General features: G+C 34.6%; 1 protein-coding gene across 2 annotated transcripts; it reads right to left on the bottom strand.

The window, feature by feature from the left end:
- Window positions 1-1183: 1183 nt before the first annotated feature.
- On the bottom strand, window positions 1184-16869 carry LOC107856012 (protein MICRORCHIDIA 7). Of its 2 annotated transcripts, XM_016701012.2 has the most exons (21): window positions 16273-16869; window positions 14267-14341; window positions 14125-14159; window positions 13969-14047; window positions 13097-13189; window positions 12907-12991; window positions 9849-9924; window positions 9107-9232; window positions 7354-7452; window positions 7147-7248; window positions 5179-5340; window positions 4996-5091; window positions 4408-4459; window positions 4210-4321; window positions 4072-4133; window positions 3382-3824; window positions 2858-2949; window positions 2700-2787; window positions 2298-2420; window positions 2147-2220; window positions 1184-1463 (listed from the first exon to the last, which is right to left on the bottom strand). In XM_016701012.2, exons 1-21 carry the CDS (start codon window positions 16682-16684, stop codon window positions 1460-1462), a joined length of 2490 nt encoding a protein of 829 aa, XP_016556498.2. In that variant the 5' UTR covers window positions 16685-16869; the 3' UTR covers window positions 1184-1459. The 2 variants fall into 2 exon arrangements, with proteins under 2 accessions (XP_016556498.2, XP_047265521.1); XM_047409565.1 differs by lacking the exons at window positions 1184-1463; window positions 16273-16869 and having other exon boundaries at window positions 1716-2220; window positions 14125-14167; window positions 14267-14316.
- Between the last annotated feature and the right edge of the window lie 2887 nt (window positions 16870-19756).

The following is a 19756-nucleotide window of genomic DNA, read 5'->3' as shown; positions in this document are numbered from 1 at the left end:
AATTTTAAGATTAGTGTTAATGACACTAATGTTAAAACCCTCAAGTTTTATTATTTACACAAAGATTCCTACCTCATATTTACACAAAGATCGAAGTTGCTGCAGCAACTTCCATAATTACTGTAACACAACAACTAATAGTAGTTGTTGCAGCAATTATCGTAGTTGCTGAAACAACTCTCGTAGTTGTTGAACCAACTCTCGTAGTTACTGAAGTAACTGTTGCTGAAGAAACTCTCGTAGTTGCTGAAGCAACTGTCGTAGTTGTTGAATTTCTAAATTATTTCTTCATTGATTTTTACAAAAAATCAAAAAATTTCTTCTCAAACTTTTCAATTTTTTTTTTTTTTATAAAGATAGTCCATGAAAATTAAAAAAAGAAAGAACAAAATGAAAAGAGAAAGAAAAAGAAGAAGAGAAAAATGAGAGAGAAAAAAATAAGAAGAAGAAGATAGGGAAAAAGAAAAAGAAACATTGGAAGATACGAAAATGGGGGAACGAGCACTTTTTAAAAAATTAATTTTTTTTAAAAAATTACAGTTTACATCTCAATTAATTTAATCACATTTTAATGAAGCTTTGACCTTAGCTGATCAAAGTTGTCATCATTTTTAATTCAAATTTTTTTTTTGTCACCTCCCATTTAATTTTCTCGACTCATAGTACTAGTCATGCTTTTCTTCGTTTTCTTTCTATCTATTATAAAATTGAAAAACATTTCCTAAAAATGGATAACTTTCGAGAAGAACAAATTTTAAGGCGAGAAAGGAAAGAGCAGTCCCATTTAATTGAATCCCTGAATATATTACAACTGAAGCAAACTGATGAACAAACCTAAATATAAAGCTACCACTTAAAAACGACACTACTATGCACAGGGACGGATCTATTAAGGCTCGTGAATGTGGCACGCCATCCGTAAACTTCGACGGAAACTTGCTATATACACTGATATATTAAAATAAAAAACCTGCCACCCACATTGTCAAACTGATATCTAGCGCAGGTGGTAAGGCGCGCTTGCCGTTTCCCAAAGGGTCACGGGTTCAACCATTGTTGGCAGCAAATGCTTTTTTTAAAAGCAATATACATGATATATTGAAATAAAAACTTGTCACCCTAACCTGTGGTTTTTAGTGGCACTTAAGGTCGTGGGTTCGACCTTTTCTAGCAGCAAAAGTCATTTTTGCTAATGCAAGCGTAATTATGTTTTGCATAATATTATGCTAATTACAGTCTTAATTATACAATTAATTATTAAAAATTTCTTTAGTTGTTAAAAAATAATTTATTCTCTCATCCAACTTAAAAAAACCCTACGCTATTCTCTCAATTTTCAAATCACGATTTCACCTCTATGTCTTGACTTCTGGACACTGGTTCACTTGGCACCCGAGAGTCCGGATTCTGGTACGCCCTTCAGTTTTCATCATGTTAATGTTGTTTATCACTACAATTTTCAACTGCCCCAAAAAGCAGGTAGATTTATGTTACAATCTAATGAACAGAAACACAAATTACTTTAAAACCATGATAGCTGAATTCAATTCTCGAGAAGCCAAGGCGACATTTCAGGTCAAAAAATCAAATAAGAAAGAACTTTGTCTGAATCTAGACATAATTTTGCATTCATATGCATCACTGAAGAAACAATATCCCAATGGGCAGATAAGAACTTGTGCAGTAATTTCTAGTTAAAAATAACATCGTAGACGTAGAAAAATTATCACCGGAATGTTATTGGATTAGAAACCAGAATGCTATCAGCACCTTAAGTCACTATTTTCTAGAATATATACAATACAGTTGCATATCACCCTGTGAAAAATTTTAGCATTGACATTTCTCCTAACCTTATAAGGCAACACAGAATGTCAACTCTAGCACTCCTCAAAGCTAAAGAAGATGAGAGGGTTCAGGTTCTAAAGATGTGAAGAATCGAGATTCACTCTAAACCACCCTACTAGACAAGACAGCCAAAACTTGGAGAAGATACGAGCTATACCTGTGTGCCAGAGCTCAAGAGCAGTGGAAGCACAATTAGGTTAAAGCCACCGCACCAAATTTTGGTGCTATGGCTCACTCATTATATATACAGCATGGACAACCAAGATAGACTGAGAGTTCCCTAGATGATTTAATCTACCTACGATTGGCAGACTTTGTCTTCTCCAAAACCTGCACCCTGTCAAGAAGCTCTTGTATAGTATTTGATGCACCCTGAAAGTAAGCCAAGAAAATCAATTGACTATTCACTTCCAAAAGCGAAGATGCAAAAAGTTGGTGAAGAAGCTCACCTTCAACTTCTTTCTCAAGTTCTCCTCTTCCATATCACGGCGTTGTCTCTCCTCCGTGAATATGTCTATTAAACTTTCTTGCTCCTTGTTAAGTTCCTCTATTTTACTATTTGACTCCTGCAGCTGAACATGGGACAGAAGTACTTCAGTTTCACTAAACAAACCATCAAAATCCAGGAATATAAATAGATTCAATAGCAGGAAGCACAGAAAGGTGCAAGGACAAGTAACAGTTCATATCCAAACTTCACGCGAGAAAGAAACATATCGACTACCAGTTTCTCTCACACCAACACCTCCTATACATAAGGCATTGGCTACTACAGCATACAAAAACTGCAGCTTTCATGTACAAAAAAGCGGCAACACTGGGAAACAGTGAACATCAAAATCTCATCTAACCTGAGCTTCAAGTGATTTGCTTCTCTCTCTTTCTTGTTGTAAATCACGCAACAGATCACCTAAAATCTCTTCCTCTTTCCTCCGCAACCTGTTGAATAAAAAACGTTATATTGGACCAAAATGGTTTAATAATAATGTAAAGGTTGCAGGACAAACACCTTTCTTTAAGCTCACGATTCTCAGCTTTTAACTGCTCTAGAGACTCCGTGAGGTTATCCGGCAACATGCTCCCAGTCTCATCATCATCACCCTATCAAACCAAATAACAAATTTATCAATCTGATGCTCGAACTCACCATGAAAAATTCTATTAATGAGCAAATTTCTCCAATGAGAACCTTCAAAAGTTGATAAACGAAAGTAGGTGCTCAAAATTTTGGACCAAACCAACCCCCTTCCTATCCAAAAAAAGCACTGAATGTGAAAAGTGATTACAGTCTATTGTAATGAATGTTAGAATTTCCAGTGTAGCTTCAAAGCTTCTCATCAAGACACACATGAACATTTCAGACTCTACCCCTCTAAAAGAGCACCCTGGCTACAAGTACAGTAATTTAACATGATATTCTGGCATGTATTGCTAATTGGAGATATTCTATGATTAAGGATCCTAAGCCATGCCGAAAACTAAGGCATCCGGAAGAAAATTTGGAGGCTAAAGGGCATGAAAATCAGAAGTAACCTTTGATCGTGAACTTCTAGTAACTCGCTTGAGGCTACCACCAGGGGAACATACTTGCTCAGCAACTCTTTGTCCAAAGCCTGGAGGTGAATGCAGAACACGAGAGCCATCTTTCCCATTAGTATTCTTCTGATGTCCACCTGGTTGACTCCTCTTTGGACGGACAACTTGGACATCTTCATCGCTGTCATCTTCGGCATCTTTTCCATTAGTATTCTTCTGATGTCCACCTGGTTGACTCCTCTTTGGACGGACAACTTGGACATCTTCATCGCTGTCATCTTCGGCAGAAGTTGATGGCTCCAAGGAACTTGGTTCATTTCTAGATCTTCTGGGTCTGCTATCATGCTTGTCAGTTAGATGTCCAACACCATTACTCTTCTCAGATGACTTTGCTGAACTCTTATGTTTTGATTGTGGTGAAGGATAATCTGGAGAAGTCTCTGTTGAAAAGCATAATCAAGATATAACGAGAACGCAAGATCACCTTCTTGAACTGAGATATTAGAAGTAACCAAATAAAGAAAAAATAATAAACCTTATTAACTAAAGCAGTATCTTCTTTGGAAATAGAGATTACTGTGAAAATTTGAACACAAGTCCCCAGAAGAAGAGTCAAATCTCACTAAAGGTTGTTTAAAGAATTGATGAAGAATAGAAAATAAGATAGAAAAAGTACGCCTAGGATACCTCGTGCAATAGCTTTCTTATTTCGCCTAGGAGCATACCCAATTTTGTGACAAAGAGAACACCTGGAAAAGAAATTAGGAGTACACTAAGAACATGAAACAATGGAAAACCACAACACGAAAAAGAAACAGAACACACCAGTAATTTTTCTGCATCTGTATTAGTCGTCCTTCAAGTCTTGAAAGAACTATTGTACGCTCAAACCCTTGCTTGTCATGAGCTGGTTCAACAAAATTGGCTTCTAATACACCTGTCATCAAATATTGCAGAACAACAAGCTCATTTCTTAAACAGGCAAGCGATAAAAGAATTGACTTCTAAGATAAAATAGCAGACCTATAACTCCACGACCATCACTTCCAGGAGCATGCCAAAGCCTCCAAAATGGCTGAAAACAGAAGATAACTTTAGTACAGATAACTAGATCACCACAAAATGGTGAATGTTTGCCATGCAAGGGCTCCAAACTATGCATCTCTTAAGAGTCAATAGAGGCTCTTACAGTCAATAGAGGAAGCCTACATAAACTCACACACAGCATATGTTACAACCATGAAGGATGAAAAAATTGTTCTTTTTGGACACAGATGGCAGATTGTGGAGAACAGCAAATTATTTCACTGCAGGATAAGGTAAAATATCGAATTGTATGTCCCAATTCCATGTTTTTTGCTATGTAAATATGATTCATCAGTTCACTATAGTTTTCAGGGTAAACTTTATAATATAGAAACAAAATGTCACCTTCTGAAAAAAACAAAAAAAATAAAGAGCATGTCTCGTGAAAAATAGATACTGATACTGCAAATCCCCCCATGTAGATAGGAGCTTGGGAAACCATTCCATCACATAGTGAAGACATTGGCTACCTACATTGATCATCACTGCTTACAAAAATAATAGCACATCAGAAAAAAGACAAACCTTAATAAGTCTATTTTTGTGATAGACATTAAACCCTTGAACATCAATATGAGATTTAGCATCCTTTACAAACCCAATTTTCACAGTAGCCACCATCTACAAGCACCAAAATGAAAATGAATGAGAAAAAGATTGATCACTGAAAAAAAAAATCCAGAGCAAGTTTGCTTTCAAAGACATTACATTGGAATCCTTTGGTACTCCATCTGCACCAGGCATAGGGCGATATGTGACCTCCTGGGTCATCATCATATCATTTACTATGTTATGGTGCTCAACATCTTTACCCCGCAGAATAATCCGAAAGCCAGAAGCAATTCTTAGGTATAGAATTGATGCGTAGCTCTGAAAATTCAAGAATACATGTGATAAAAACAACATTACTTTCTAAGAATTAGTATCATACACGTATTCTGTGAATATAAAGAACATCAACTGCTCCAAGGAAAAGAAGAATGAAGGAATTCAAATTAAAATTAATGGAGAACCATGTATTGAACTGAACCATACCAGAGCAAATAAAAGAAGAGGTACAAAATTCAAATTAAAATTAATGGAGAACCATGTATTGAACTGAACCATACCAGAGCAAATAAAAGAAGAGGTACAAAAGCAAAGAGTATTAGAGGAAACAAATCAACTGTGAAAAATCAAATAGGCTAGCCAGCTAGTCACAACAGAGCAACATTAACATAACAAAATAGACCTTTAGTTTAGCATTATCTCTTTTGTTTCACAATCTTAATAATTGTGTAGATGGTAACATTTCTGTTGAGCTTTTATATCAATAAAATCATTCAGATATTCAACACAATGCGAATCTGTGTGCTTTCCTCTGCTTTCCTATGTTTTATATTACTTATGGGTGCCGTATTTATGTTATGTAATCTGCTTCTGTGCTTTACTATGTGTTTGTGTGGTATCTCGTGCCTTGAGCCGGGGGTCTATCGGAAACAGCCTTTCTACTTCATCAGAGGTAGAGGAGGTATGGACTGCGTACATCTTACCCCCCCAGACCCCACTAGGTGGGAATACACTGGGTTTGTTGTTGTTGATATTCAACACAATTATAGAGGAGGAAAGATGGAAGAACAGAATAAAATCAATATCCATTTATGACCAGGTTGTCTCATAATTCTCAGATATCAAGCATTTAATCACCAAGTTATCTCAAATACTTCTTGTTCTCTACATGACATACCGCAAATTGTTTCAGCTAATTGAGATCAACAAAGACCGCACAGTACATTTTGCAACTGATCCTAGTAGGACAAGGCCCAAATTAGGAAATAGACACAATGCATTTAAACTGGCATTACAGAAATTAAGAGAAACTGATTCATTTCTCACCAATTTAATCCCGTAATTCCAATAAATCAATTCATCAAGCAACTCGTATCTCTTGGCTAAAACACTATTCATATTTGACCAGCAAAAATTCTACGAGCATAGCTAGAGCATATTTTGCTGGTTGCATCTCTCTTATTCTGATGGAAAAATAAACTTAAGAACGTGCATTTAACCTCAAAATTTGAAAATAATTGGCCAATGTTCTTCTAAGAGTATACAACAACAAACCCCACTAATCCCACCAATGGGGTATGGGGAAGGTAGAGTGTACGCAAACCTTATCCCGACATCAAGAAGGTTTATAGGTTGTTTCCGATAGATCCTCAGCTGAACGAACGATGAAAAAGAGGCAGCAGCAACAAGCAGAGTTTTACTAAGTAAATAAGGAAAAATTGGTCTCCAACTACTTTTGTTTAAAAAATATTATGAGATGATACTTGCAACCAAAACGCGCCAGGAATGTTTAGGTTTAATGATATTCACTAGTAGCTCTTGATAACCTAGATCAATATCGACAAAGGCATACTGCTCACTTGATAACTACCACTGCTGCTTCATCCAGAAGCATATAAACCACCAAAATGCAAGCAGAACCCATAATTTTTTGGAAAAAATCACATCCAACTATCATGGGACATTGTTTAGTTAGAGATAAATTGAAGTGCCATTCGTTTGGATTTAAGAGTCAAGGAACTAATTAGGTTCATCCAAAAACCTACAAATAAACATGAAGTCCAAATATCCTGGCCACATGTAACAAAAATGCTCCCACTAACACACAGCAGAATAATTACAACATACCCTTAGTGAATGTCTGTAGGTCAAGAAATGCCGGGAGTTTGGATACTGCTTCGCCATCTGTATGTTCTTCTCATCACGGTTGACTCCTCTTATTTGAATATCCTGAAGTAGAGAATGAAAGAAGCATGTCACTCAAAAACCAAGAACCATGTTACAGGACATTAAGTAAAGCAGAAAAACAAGCAACAACTAATATTAAAAGGTTACATGTGGATCTGAATCAAAATCTAGCTCGAGTAGTCCTTGGTCATCCTCCCACAAATTGTATACTATAATTCGAGTGCCCTGACCTCTCATTGGATTGAACTGCAGCGTGTACAGAAAAAATTTGAATGACTAGCAGATACACCACATACAACAAGAATGACAGAGTAATATAGGAACAAAATTGACAAGGCATTATCATGTAAACCCAAGTATTGAACTTTATAAGCGTGTGTCAAAATGGCTCATTAACTTCTACCTCGACAGGTCATGGGACTGGCAACAGAAGCTACAATGGGCAATAGCACTTGCTCAAGGGAAGAATGTGATTGTTGAAGTTCATCAAATAATGCTAGCTGGAAGCATGCACTATATGCGGGAGAGGAATACACAGATATGCTTGACAATAGAGTTGCACAACTGAGCCAAGGTAAACTACTTGAGAGCCAGATTTAATGTTATGACAGCTGAATTAAATTTAGGGGTGAGTATATTTTCTATTTACTACTGGAATCAGGGTTACACAATCTTTGCAAATCTTTCCAACTGTGCACTTGTAACTTAAAACTTTTTTGCTCCTTTATAAGATCTTTTGTTCTAGTTTAAGTCTTTAACAATTGCGAATGATTTAAAATACCAACCACTTCTTTTTTGGCAAAAGGCATAACTACCCCCCATCCTTTGACCAAAATTTCAATTACACACTTTATCTTTGACAGGGTCCTATTGCCCCCTAAACTTTTTTAAACTAGAATTAACTCCCCCTTGTGTAATGAGGTGGCAGAGTGTGCTACACACACTGTTTGAGAGAGTGAGAAGCCACTAACTTTTTGTCTTTTGCATTTTTTTTTTCTTCTCATTTATCATTTACCTTTTTTCTCCTCATTTATCATTATTTTCTTTTCATCTCTTTCATTTTGCCACAGCCACATCATTTTCCCTCCACCGGACCACCACCATTCCTGACAATTATTGCTTACTTTTTTTATTAATTTTATTTTTTAAATCTAAAATTAAAAACATCATAATAGCGGAAAGTTCCAATACACAGATTATTAAAATTTTGCGACAATCACCATCTTCCCCTTCAATTCAGACCATTCTTAATATTTTTCTAATTTATTTCCTCTATCTATCTACCAAATATTTTTAAGCAAAATTACTATAAAAACAAAATTTCAGTTTAATAATGTGAAAATTTCAAAAATTTAATTGATTAGTCCAAATAATTTAACTATTCAGATTGAATTGTAATTATTTATTGAAAAATCTATTGAAAGCAAGCAATTTTAGATTGTTTTGACGATTTTGTTATGTGTGAAGTCTTTATTAGCTTCAGTGCTTATGTATACCACCAGTATGGCAGGTGCTCAATGTAGGTATGGTTGGTGTAAATTACATTTAAATAATGTGAAAGAAATTCTGAAATTGTTAAGGGCACAAGAGTGATGAAAGAGAAGAAAGGAAAAAGAAAAAGAAAAAAAAGAGGGATAAAAGAGAAGAAAGGAAAAAGGAAAAAAGGAAGAAAAACGTGTGTCATATTTGGATATATAGGTGTGTGTATTTCACCACTTACTTGAGATTTGAATGTAGCATTTATAAGGTAGAATTAATTCCATTTTTTAGAAGTTCAGGGGAGGTAGTAGGTCTTTTGCAAAGAAAAGGTGTGTAATTGAAATTTTGGTAATAGGGTAAGCGGGTACTTATGCATTTTGCCTTTTTTTGAGGGGGGGGGGGTTTGATTTTGAAGATATACCTGTTTAAGAAGATCAACTTCACTTGAAAAAGGGGACCACTCAATTATGGTCTCAAGATTTTTATCCCAGTCGTCAGTAGATGATCGTATTATCTTGTCCCACCCATCTCTTTTTTCATAGTCGAGCTGTCACAGTAGCAAGATAACAAACATCAGTTTAAGAGCTTGTAATCACATCTAAAGTCACTAAAATCAATGAAGGATTACAAATATCATCATCATGAAGGGAATTAGTGCTACCTCTTTGCTATGAATTATAAAAAGAAGCCGCATGATGAAAGGCGAGAACCACTAGCAAGGGAAAAAGTAAGATAAGGATACCTTTGGCAAGGTGAGAAACATGTTATCAAGTTTTCTTACAAAGATGTATCTTAGAGATAAGATAACACAGGCAGAATGTGAGGAAACGCACAAACACTAGTACAGAATCTCCACAAACAACTGAAGTCTTGATACAGCACTGAGCTTTAGCAAAATGGAAGGTAGAGCACACACTTTTTACAAAGTTTACATCAACAACTGAACTCCATATAAAACATAGAGTTTCTTACGTTTATTTAAATATCTAACATGAGAATAGGGGCGGAGAGTTGTAATTGGACTTCTGATTAGTGAATCACAGTAGAAGCATTTCAAGATGCAGTTTGCCTCAGATAGGGACACCAGATCCACAGTATCACCATAAGATCACAATAACTACGGATTAAAACTCCGGAAATTTTAAACAGTACAGCATGCTTACCATAGGAACAACGATGTCTTCCATTCCTGTGTTCCGCAAGAATGTGTAGGACAGCAATCCAATGCTTTGTGTGGGGCTGAAATCAAAAGAAAACACCTGGGTAATTAGCAGCATTGAACCACCACAAGAATAAAGAGAGAGAAGCATGGGTCGAATGGATGAATAATCAGAACCACAGGAGTAGGGCTCTGCACAGAAATCTGAGGAAGGTAAGATCAGAAAACTAGCTTACAGAAATAAAGGGGAACTAAGAGGAACGAATCTCCTACGCAAGGAACCAATCGTAAGGCCTTGCACTCGGATCTCAGGGATACAACAAACCTGTGTTACACAGAGTGTTCATTTTCCTTAATGTACCCACGTCAACAAGGTTTCGATGCACCGCTTTCAACACAGGCTATACTTGCTAAAAATTGAATGTAACCACACAGGGTACTTGATTGAACAAAGTTGACCTAATAACTAACAAGCCACCAGACTTCGGGTTACCCATTTAGACACCTGGATTCCCCGGTATCATTGGTCCTAAAACAAGTGCTAGTTTTAAGTATATGGAAGGGTTATGCTAGAGCTAGGCAAATGTCCCGCATCATACAACCTCCAGCCACAAACTATTTTCCCAATTGACCTAAACGCTCCACCAGTTGATGCAATATACTTAAGTGAACCACGGAAAAGTCATACTCTCTCAATGATGCGAAACTAGAAATCTACAGATCAGACCCAAGTCTGCAATGAGCACATGCATAACCTGAGGGATCCAGTCCCATGTCCCATGTTTCTTTTCTTTTTTCCTTTGGCAGGAATTGTCAAAATTGATCTGCACAAAATTTTTTAAACAGACACCTCTTGGAATTGGCAACCAGCTAAACAGAAAGAAGAAAAATGAACTTGCATATGTCACTGATGATGCAAGCAAGGGGTAAACCAGCCTTATAAATAGATGCAACTTTTATCCCATTGATTCATCCAAGCAACACAGGGAACTAGAAGTAATACAGCAGTTGCAAAGGGAAAATCACTGACAGTATGAGGAAACAGTCCATGAGGAAAAAATAGAGTGAGAGCAATATTGTAGTTAAGGCAAGAAAATCAAAAGAGGGTTCTGTCTTTTAATTGTATAGTGGTCTTTGAGTATTTTACTCGAGACTACAAAGAGTAAAAATCCTTGCTATAGTGAAATCAATAGCTCCTCTCTGGTCGTGGTTATTCCCTTAGGGGTCGTTTGGAAGGATGCTTTAGAAAAAATAATGCATGCATTAACTTTGTCTATTACCAATACTTTGTTTGATACACTTTTTCCACCTATATATAATTAATGCAAGCATTGGTTATACATTATATTTGGTATTATGTTATGTATAACTAATACATGGCAAATCATGATATGACCAATGCAAGGGTATTTAATGCATGCATAACATGGTTAAAGACACCATTGCCCCTCAAAACATATTCCACCACATTTGTGGAAGGTATTTTTGAAATTTTAGAAATTATTAAATGCATTTTCTTTTTAATACACCAAACCAAGTAGTGCATAAGAAATAATCTCGGTATAACTAGAACCAGTAATACCAGCATTACTAATACACTCAAATCAAAATTATGCTTATACATCCTACCAAACGAGCCCTCCGCTCTCACCTTGGCAAGCGCATAAACGACTTCATGTCCCTGCCTTTTCCCCTTGAGTACTTCATACAAATGTTAAAAACCAATTGTCTTTCGCGAGTCTACACAGCCTTTAGTCCACACCTTTTTCCCTCAAATGCTTCATACAAGTGCTCAAAAGTAGTCGTTGTAGCCAAGAGCTTCGCTTCCTTCTCCAGCGCCTTATACTTCTCCCTATTTTTTCGTTTTTCCTCCTCATCTGTGTTCCACTAACATCGCAAGCAACCTTTTTGACTTCCTCTTTTCCTTACCTATCCATTCCACCACCTTACGCCCCACTGTCTAGTTGCTACCCGATGCATTTCTGCTCATCCCCACTCTATAGTCACTACCCTCTCTGCAACTCCATAGTTTTAGCCTTAGTCAAGCCTCCCCATTTAACCCTAGGCTGGTCATATAGGGTACCAAAACCTATAACTACGAGCTTATGTTAGGTTATATAATCTTACATTCCTTGTACAGGCCTCCATCACCCTTCCCAGCACGTAGGTACTTTATCTAGGTCTTATCCACCAAACTACGATAGGTCACCAAGTGCTCCACCTATCCTGAAGGCTCAAGTAAGATATGACCAAATCGAAATCTTTAACAAAATCTGTAAGTGAAACTTCATTGTTTCAATCCCCAAAGTTATAGTCATTCATATCATCATAGCCCCTTGAAATGGTTCCTATGTGACGATTAAAGTTTTCTCCTAGAAGAAGTTTCTCAATGTGCCGGACCCCCCTCACCACCTCCTCCAACTCCTCCCAGATCATCAAACCGGTTAATTGATATGGGGAAGGAAAATCAAACAATCAACTTGTCGATGTCATAGATAACGCAAGGAAGGGGTATGCTAACCCTATAAATAGAGGGCATGCTTCCCTCATATGTTCATCCAAGCAACACAAAGAAAGAAAAGCAATACATAAATTGCAGAGAGACAAACATTGACGATATGAGAAAACAGATCTAGAGGAAAAAAAACATGTTACCAATAGTAAAAAGAGATCTTTATTTTCCCGCTCCATCGCCATACATAGCGTTTAACTAAGGCAACAATTTCAAAAATGATATCTAATTGCTCCCATACAAATTGGGCAGCATGTCATGTATTTCAGCGTCCCACTTGCTGCGAACTCGGAATACAAACGGACTGTAGTAATAAATACTTTGTTCTAAAAGTTGCTACGAAAATAATAGAATGGTGATCATCGAAGAGATAGATGAAGCTTCAAAGAGTATCAGAAGAAAAGCTTACACATATGGAAGTAAGCACATAAGAGAAGGGACAAATAAAAGAGTTATGACAAGAAGTTCGTGCACGAGGCCAGTTTCCAAACTTGTATTCGAAAATTGGAAGAACAGAGTCAGAGCCATTAAAAGGAGCCAGGAGTACAACCTTTTCCCTGGTTTCCCACCAGAACGAGAGAAAACAATCACATCTGCTCCAAGTCTCATGGTACTTGTCTTGAATCCATTTCCATCTATACAAAACACAAAATAACTTATATCCCGAAGAAAACATCATTGGTGATCTGAACAACTGAACAGCAACTAACAATATCAAAAGCATGCCAGTTAAAACTCACACTGGCCAATAGTATCTGCCATTTTGCTTTTCATAGAATAACCCAGAGACATGCAATGTCTCATTCGATCAGGATCCATTCCACCACCATTATCTGTAGAAGCACGAGCAAGATAAAACAAATCAACAGCACCACACCACAAGTAGCCAGAATAAAATGACAGTATTTAAGAAGCATATAATACAATGAAGAGAGAAGTTTAGTGCCTTGATCAAAGAGAGAGGTTTAGTGCATAAAAGATGTGAAGGTTTCAGAGAAAGTTCAAAAAAAAATTAAAAAAAAAAATTAAAGGGTGGTTAGGAAAAGATTTGGCCAGCCTATTGCTCCTACTAATGAAGCACTGCCAGTCCACAGTTTTAATCCATCTAATAGGAAACGCCATGGAGAGGCATCATATTCCTGGGAACCAGCATCGAGATTGCTTCTCCTCAAAATAGACACGGAATTCAAATCGATGTCCTCTTTACTGGTTGTCTGATTCACATGAATTAAAGAGAACTGAAAGTACATAATCATTCGGAACACAAATCGATGTCCTCTTTACTGGATGTCTGATTCACATGAATTGGAGAGAAGTGAAGGTACATAATCATTCTCCACTTTACAAACCCCAGTAAGTTAAAGGAAAATGAGAGGAAGAAAAATAAAATGAATGAAAGGATATAGAAGTTTATTGCATAGGGATATTTAAAAAAGCTTTGAGGACTGGGATTGTAGTTCTTATCGGACATTTTAAAAAAAAAAAGAGACTTGAAAGGCAAGTAGCAGTGGACTACGGGAGCGAACTCTATGGCATTCTCATTTGTAGAGACATATTTCTAGCAACCACATAAAAAGCAAAAGAACTAAAGAAGTACAGTAAAGTTGAATACCTTCAATCAGAAGCATTCTGTTCCCATCTTTTTTGTTTTGGACCATGTCAATGTTCACAAATGTAGCTCCATTGGAAACCTTATCAAAGAGAGTGAACTTAAAATGGTATGTTAAGTGGCAAGAAAGATATGAGAGTAATAAGCCAAAAATTATACCTCATCCAACGCATTGTCCAAAAGCTCTGCAAAAGCTGCAGGACTGGATATGATCAGAAAAGACGAAATCAAGAGGGCAAAAACCATAAGGGCATATAATAAACCTAAAAAAATTATGGTTAGATAAAATGCGATAATTTACCTCCAAGTACCCACTTGTGACTTGTGGCATTTGAGTGTAGGAACTTGGGATGAACTCTGACATGATCTATACCACCTACAAGATAAAGAAAGTATGTGAATAAAATCTCTTTACTACAAGAGCCCACAAAGGAATATATATGATATCCTTACATTAGAATCCATAACCAGCGATATTAATACTTCAAATAAGGTTAGTTAATAAATTGTCTTACTATTATAAAACTTTGAAACATTCTGTTGACTGAAGACAGGAAAAAAGGAGAGAAATTTTCCATTTAAACTTAAGTAATTACCTAATTAGTCAATAATAAATAAATTACCATAGCTTCCCCATATCTAAAAAGATTGATAAAATCCAATTAACCCACTCAATTTAGCTTACAATAATCCACCAAAAATTACTGTCATAAAGGCTCCGAACTACTAACCCATAGCTTCCACAGTATTCAACAAGATTTAGGCAATCCAATTCACCCACCTAATTTAAGCTACAATAATCCACCAAAGATTATGTCATTAAGGATCCAAATTACTACCCCTAGCTTCCCCCACATTCAACAAGATTTAGACAATCCAATTCACCCATCCAATTAAGCTACAATAATCCACCACAAATTACCGTCATTAAGGTTTGGAACTACTACTCCTAGCTTCCCCCATAGGCCCATATTCAACTAAATTTAGAAAATCTAATTCACCCACAATTTAAGTTACAATAATCCACCAAAGCAAAATATTACAAACTAACAATCATTAATGCTCTAAAGCACTACTCAAAACTTCCCATATTCAACAAGATTTAGACAATCCAATTCACTCAAACAATTAAAGTTACAATAACCCACCAAAGACAAAAAACTACAAACTAACAAACATTAATGCTCTAAACTACTACACACGGCTTCCCCATATTCAACAAGATTTAGACAATCCAATTCACCCAGACTAATTAAGCTACAATAATCCACCAAAGCCAAAAAAATACAAACTAACAATCATTGATGCTCTAAACTACTACTCCTAGCTTCCCCCATATTCAACTAGATTTACACAATCTAATTCACCCTCCCAATTTAAGTTACAATAACCCACAACTAGATTTAGACAATCATTAATGCTCTAAACTACTACACACAGATTCCCCACACTCAACAAGATTTTGACAATCCAATTCACCCACCCAATTAAAGTTACAATAATCTACCAAAGCAGAAATTACAAACCAACAATCATTAAGGCTCTAAACAACTACTCACAGCTTCCCCATATTCAACGAGATTTACACCATCCAATTTACCCACCCATTTTAGCTATAATAATCCACCATGGCAAAAATTACAAACTAACAATCATTAATGCTCTAAACCATTACTCACAGCTTTCCATATTCAACAAGATTTAGACAATCCAATTCACTCACCCTAATTAAGCTACAATAATCCATCAAAGCCAAAAAACTACAAACTAACAATCACTAATGCTCTAAATTAATACTCCTAGCTTCCCCCATATTCAACAAGATTTAGACAATCTAATTCACCCTCCCAATTTAAGTTACAACAATCCACAACTAGATTTAGACAATCATTAATGCTCTAAACTACTACTCACAGCTTCCCCATACTCAAGAAGATTTAGGCAATCCAATTCACCCATTTTAATTAAAGTTGCAATAATCCACCAAAGCAAAAGTTACAAACTAACAATCATTAATGCTCTACTCGCAGTTTCCCTATATTCAACAACATTTAGACAATCCAATTCACTCACCCTATTTGAGCTTACAGTTGTCCACCAAAATACACAACCAAACAATTAACACAGAAATGGACAATCCAACTCACTCACCCTAATTAAGCTTACAGTAATCCACCAACATGCACTAACAAACAAAACAATTAACACATAAAAACGAAACGTAAATAGCACATAATTGCTCGCATGCACAAATTAACACCAACAAATTGCTCCAATAAAGTTAATCCTAATTTGCCAATAACAAACCTGAAGTTAATACTGAACTAGAAGAATTCCCTTCATAATCTCCCGCCTTCCAAAACTGCTTGCAACTACTCACCGAACTACCTAAATCAATATTACTTCCATTCGTCGGCGGCGCCGGTAACTGCAATGGAGGTTCCTTAGGCGGTGGTAAGGGATCCAAAAATCCTAACGGCAATGCGAAGTTCACATCCTGTGCACTCTTCCTCTTCTTCTTCGGCCTATTACTTCCATTACCGGTACCGGTACCGGAATCGGAATCGGAGTCGGAGTCGTCACTACTACTTAGATCAATGAACACTGATTGCGTCGCCGTCGACGGTTCCGGCGAAGGTTTCGCCGGCGGCGGCTTCTTATTGATATTTCCATTATCATCCAAAATTTCTTGCTTAATTACAGTATTAGGATTCGCCATGCAAAATTACGAAAAGGGTAACGATGAACACGGAGAAGATTCGAGAATGTCCAGATGAACAGAACGCAAAAAAGGTTTTTCACGTACACTTCGATATTATATGAACCGTGTGATTTTCTCGAGATCTGTGCAAATATATTGGGCGTGGGTGGGTCCTTTTTTAATTAACGTTAATGATGTTTATGTTAAAAAAAGCTAAAGGAATTAACAACGACAAAAGAAGAATACGATAATGGAGAAGATAGTTTAAAATTATGATGTGATAGAAGAAAATTCGTAAATATCATTAATAAAGAGGTTAACAGTTTATAATTTTACTACAAAAGAAGTATTATAGCGTCACTACAAAATGCATTTTTATATGTAAAGAAAAATATACTATCTACAGTGTTTGCATCTAAATTGGTTTCACAAAGTTAATGTTTATTAGGACTCTAGTTTTAAGTAAAGATTTTGCAACAGAGTTAGTGTTTATTAAGACTCTAGTTTTATGTCAAGATTTAGCATACTTTAATTAGGATAATACTCACGAAAATACCTGAACTTTGATCGAATTTTTAGTTGAGCATACTGAACTTTGCGGGGTCCTACTTTTTAATGTGGATTTAATTCTCTCCCAAAACTCTATACCCAAATTCGACGCTGGCGCGTGTAATACATGCGCCAAGTCTCGTTTTTACACATGTATTGACGCGTGTAATACACGCGCCACCTCATATTTACACGTGTTCAAGTGTGCAAATATATGACATTAAAATACAAAAAAAAAATGTCTAGGGTATTAGGATCTCCGTAAAATTCAGTATGCTCAACTGAAAATTCGGTCAAAATCCAGGTATTTTCGTGGGTATTATCCCAATTATTAGCTCTCAAATTTGTTATCACATAACATGTTTGGAAAAGATAATTAACTTTTTTATATTTTATTTTAACATTAATTACTTATTTTGTTTAGATATCATTATCTTGCTTCAATTAAATACACAGTAAATAAACTCTAACTCAATTATATATATATATATATATATATATATATATATATATATATATATAGTGTGACACAAAAATAAATAAGATAACTCCTAATTAATTTCAAAGTTTGCAATTATAAATTTTAGAAATAAGTGTGCATGTCATTCAAGACTTTTCATCACACCAGATAAATCTACTTGTTACTAATATTTACAATACTAAGTAAATTCACAATACTTAGCAATAATTACAATATATAACAGATTAGATTTGTAAATATTTATTTATTTATTCGAAAGTATTTTTTTCTAATGGTTTAGTATGCTTAAATTTAGGGATTTGCAATGATCATCGATCAACAATATTTTTTCTCCCTCCGATCCTTCAATTCCTTCCCTCTATTAAAACCATTTTACTTTTAGAAAAGAAAAAAAAGATATCCTTCTCTCTACTAATCTTATAATACAAACATGTTTTAGTAAATATGAATTGTGTGTAAAATATAAGAGATGGAACTAAATTATTTTCATATATATGAAATCTATAATCTATAATATATTAAAAGTGTGAAAATTAAAAGACTCTTTAATATATAAAATTATTTTTCACAATTTTTCTTCAATTTATAATATTGAATATTGACTATAATAAATATATATACAAAATTAAATGGAGGATATTTTCTACTTGTAGTTGAATTTCTAAATTTATTGCAATATTTTGTTAAATAAAATTCAAATTTAAAAAATTTATTATATAAGCTAAAGTTCTAAATTTAAAAAAAATAAAAGTTGATGGATTTATTTTACATTTTAGATTTAGAGTCCTAAAAGAAGAAGGAAAAAAAAGTCTTTCAAAAACCAAACAAACGTGACTTTTTTTCCAATTAGAAAAGGGTAGTGGACTTTTCGCCAAAAAAAAGGGTATCGTTTTTTTTTAGGTTAGGATTGTTATTTTTGTTATAATATTGTAATTTAGGAGTTCTTATATGTCTTTCTTTTTTTCAATTTTAGAAGTCCTTTTTTTTATGTTTATACATATATTTTATTTGGATAATAAAATTTTGTGATCGTAATTTTGTGATTAGGTAATTTTATGGTTTTTTATTCCAATTTTTTATTTATAATACGTTTTAATTTTATTGATCATAAATAACAAATCATCCTTTTATATTTGTAAATTGTTTTGTTATTGGATCTCTAACATAACGCATTGGTTTAATTTTCAGGTTTTGAATTTTGCTTTTGATTACGTTGGTTTTATTGATCAAGAATAACGAAACATCTTTTCATGTTTATATATATGTAACTTTTATTATTGATTCTACAACGTGGCTTTGTTGTTTCTAGGTTCTAAATTTTCTTTTCTATTACATTGGGTTTATTGATCAGGAATAATAAGTTTTCGTTATTGAATAACTTTGTGGTTTCTCCTCAAATAATAGCTTTATGATTTTATTTTTTTGTGTAAAGGTTAGATTTAATTGTATTGTTTTAATAGATTTAATTGTATTGTTTTAATATCTTTACTATAGTATTATTTTGTTTGTAGTTTCCAGGTAGTAGATAAATGTCGATCGGCTTTAAAAAAAAATTTAGGTAAAATTTAGGTTTAATTGTATTATTTTGATATCTCTACTTTGTGAATTTCATTTTTTGTGTAAAAGTTTTGTTTAATTGTATTGTTTTTACATCTATATTGTTGTTGTTTTTTGCAAAGATTAGATTTAATTATATTGTTTTGATATCTTTATCATCATATTATTTTGTTTTAGTTTACAGGTGGTAGATAAATTTTAATTCACTTTGAGAATTTTTTCTTGTAAATGTTAAGTTTAATTAAATAAATTCTCCATCTTTATATGTTCAAAAGATGTTGAATTTAATTATTGTATTCTTCTTTATTATTTAAATAAATATCCTATTTGTAAATATGTGCGAGGCGCATATACCTAACCTAGTAGGTATATAAATTGTTTTACTTAATCTTTTCATAGCAGATTATATACGAATGTTTATTTTTTTTATATGTATATAAATTCTTTTACTTAACTTTTTTTATGAATCAAATTTATGTATTTTCCTGATTCGGTTAATTCTT

Source organism: Capsicum annuum, chromosome 3 (assembly GCF_002878395.1).
Source record: "Capsicum annuum cultivar UCD-10X-F1 chromosome 3, UCD10Xv1.1, whole genome shotgun sequence".
Taxonomy (NCBI): Eukaryota; Viridiplantae; Streptophyta; class Magnoliopsida; order Solanales; family Solanaceae; genus Capsicum; species Capsicum annuum.
The sequence above is the reverse complement of the archived record's forward strand: the minus strand, read 5'-3'. Positions and strand labels throughout refer to the sequence as shown.

Excerpts from the sequence above, each read along its gene's own strand:
- LOC107856012 (XM_016701012.2), bottom strand. The coding sequence starts at position 16,684 with ATGGCGAATCCTAATACTGTAATTAAGCAAGAAATTTTGGATGATAAT. Across the intron at positions 14,048-14,124 it reads TGGACAATGCGTTGGATGAG|GTTTCCAATGGAGCTACATT; the intron begins GTATAATTTTTG and ends CTCTTTGATAAG. Across the intron at positions 2,788-2,857 it reads AATCGTGAGCTTAAAGAAAG|GTTGCGGAGGAAAGAGGAAG; the intron begins GTGTTTGTCCTG and ends TTTATTCAACAG.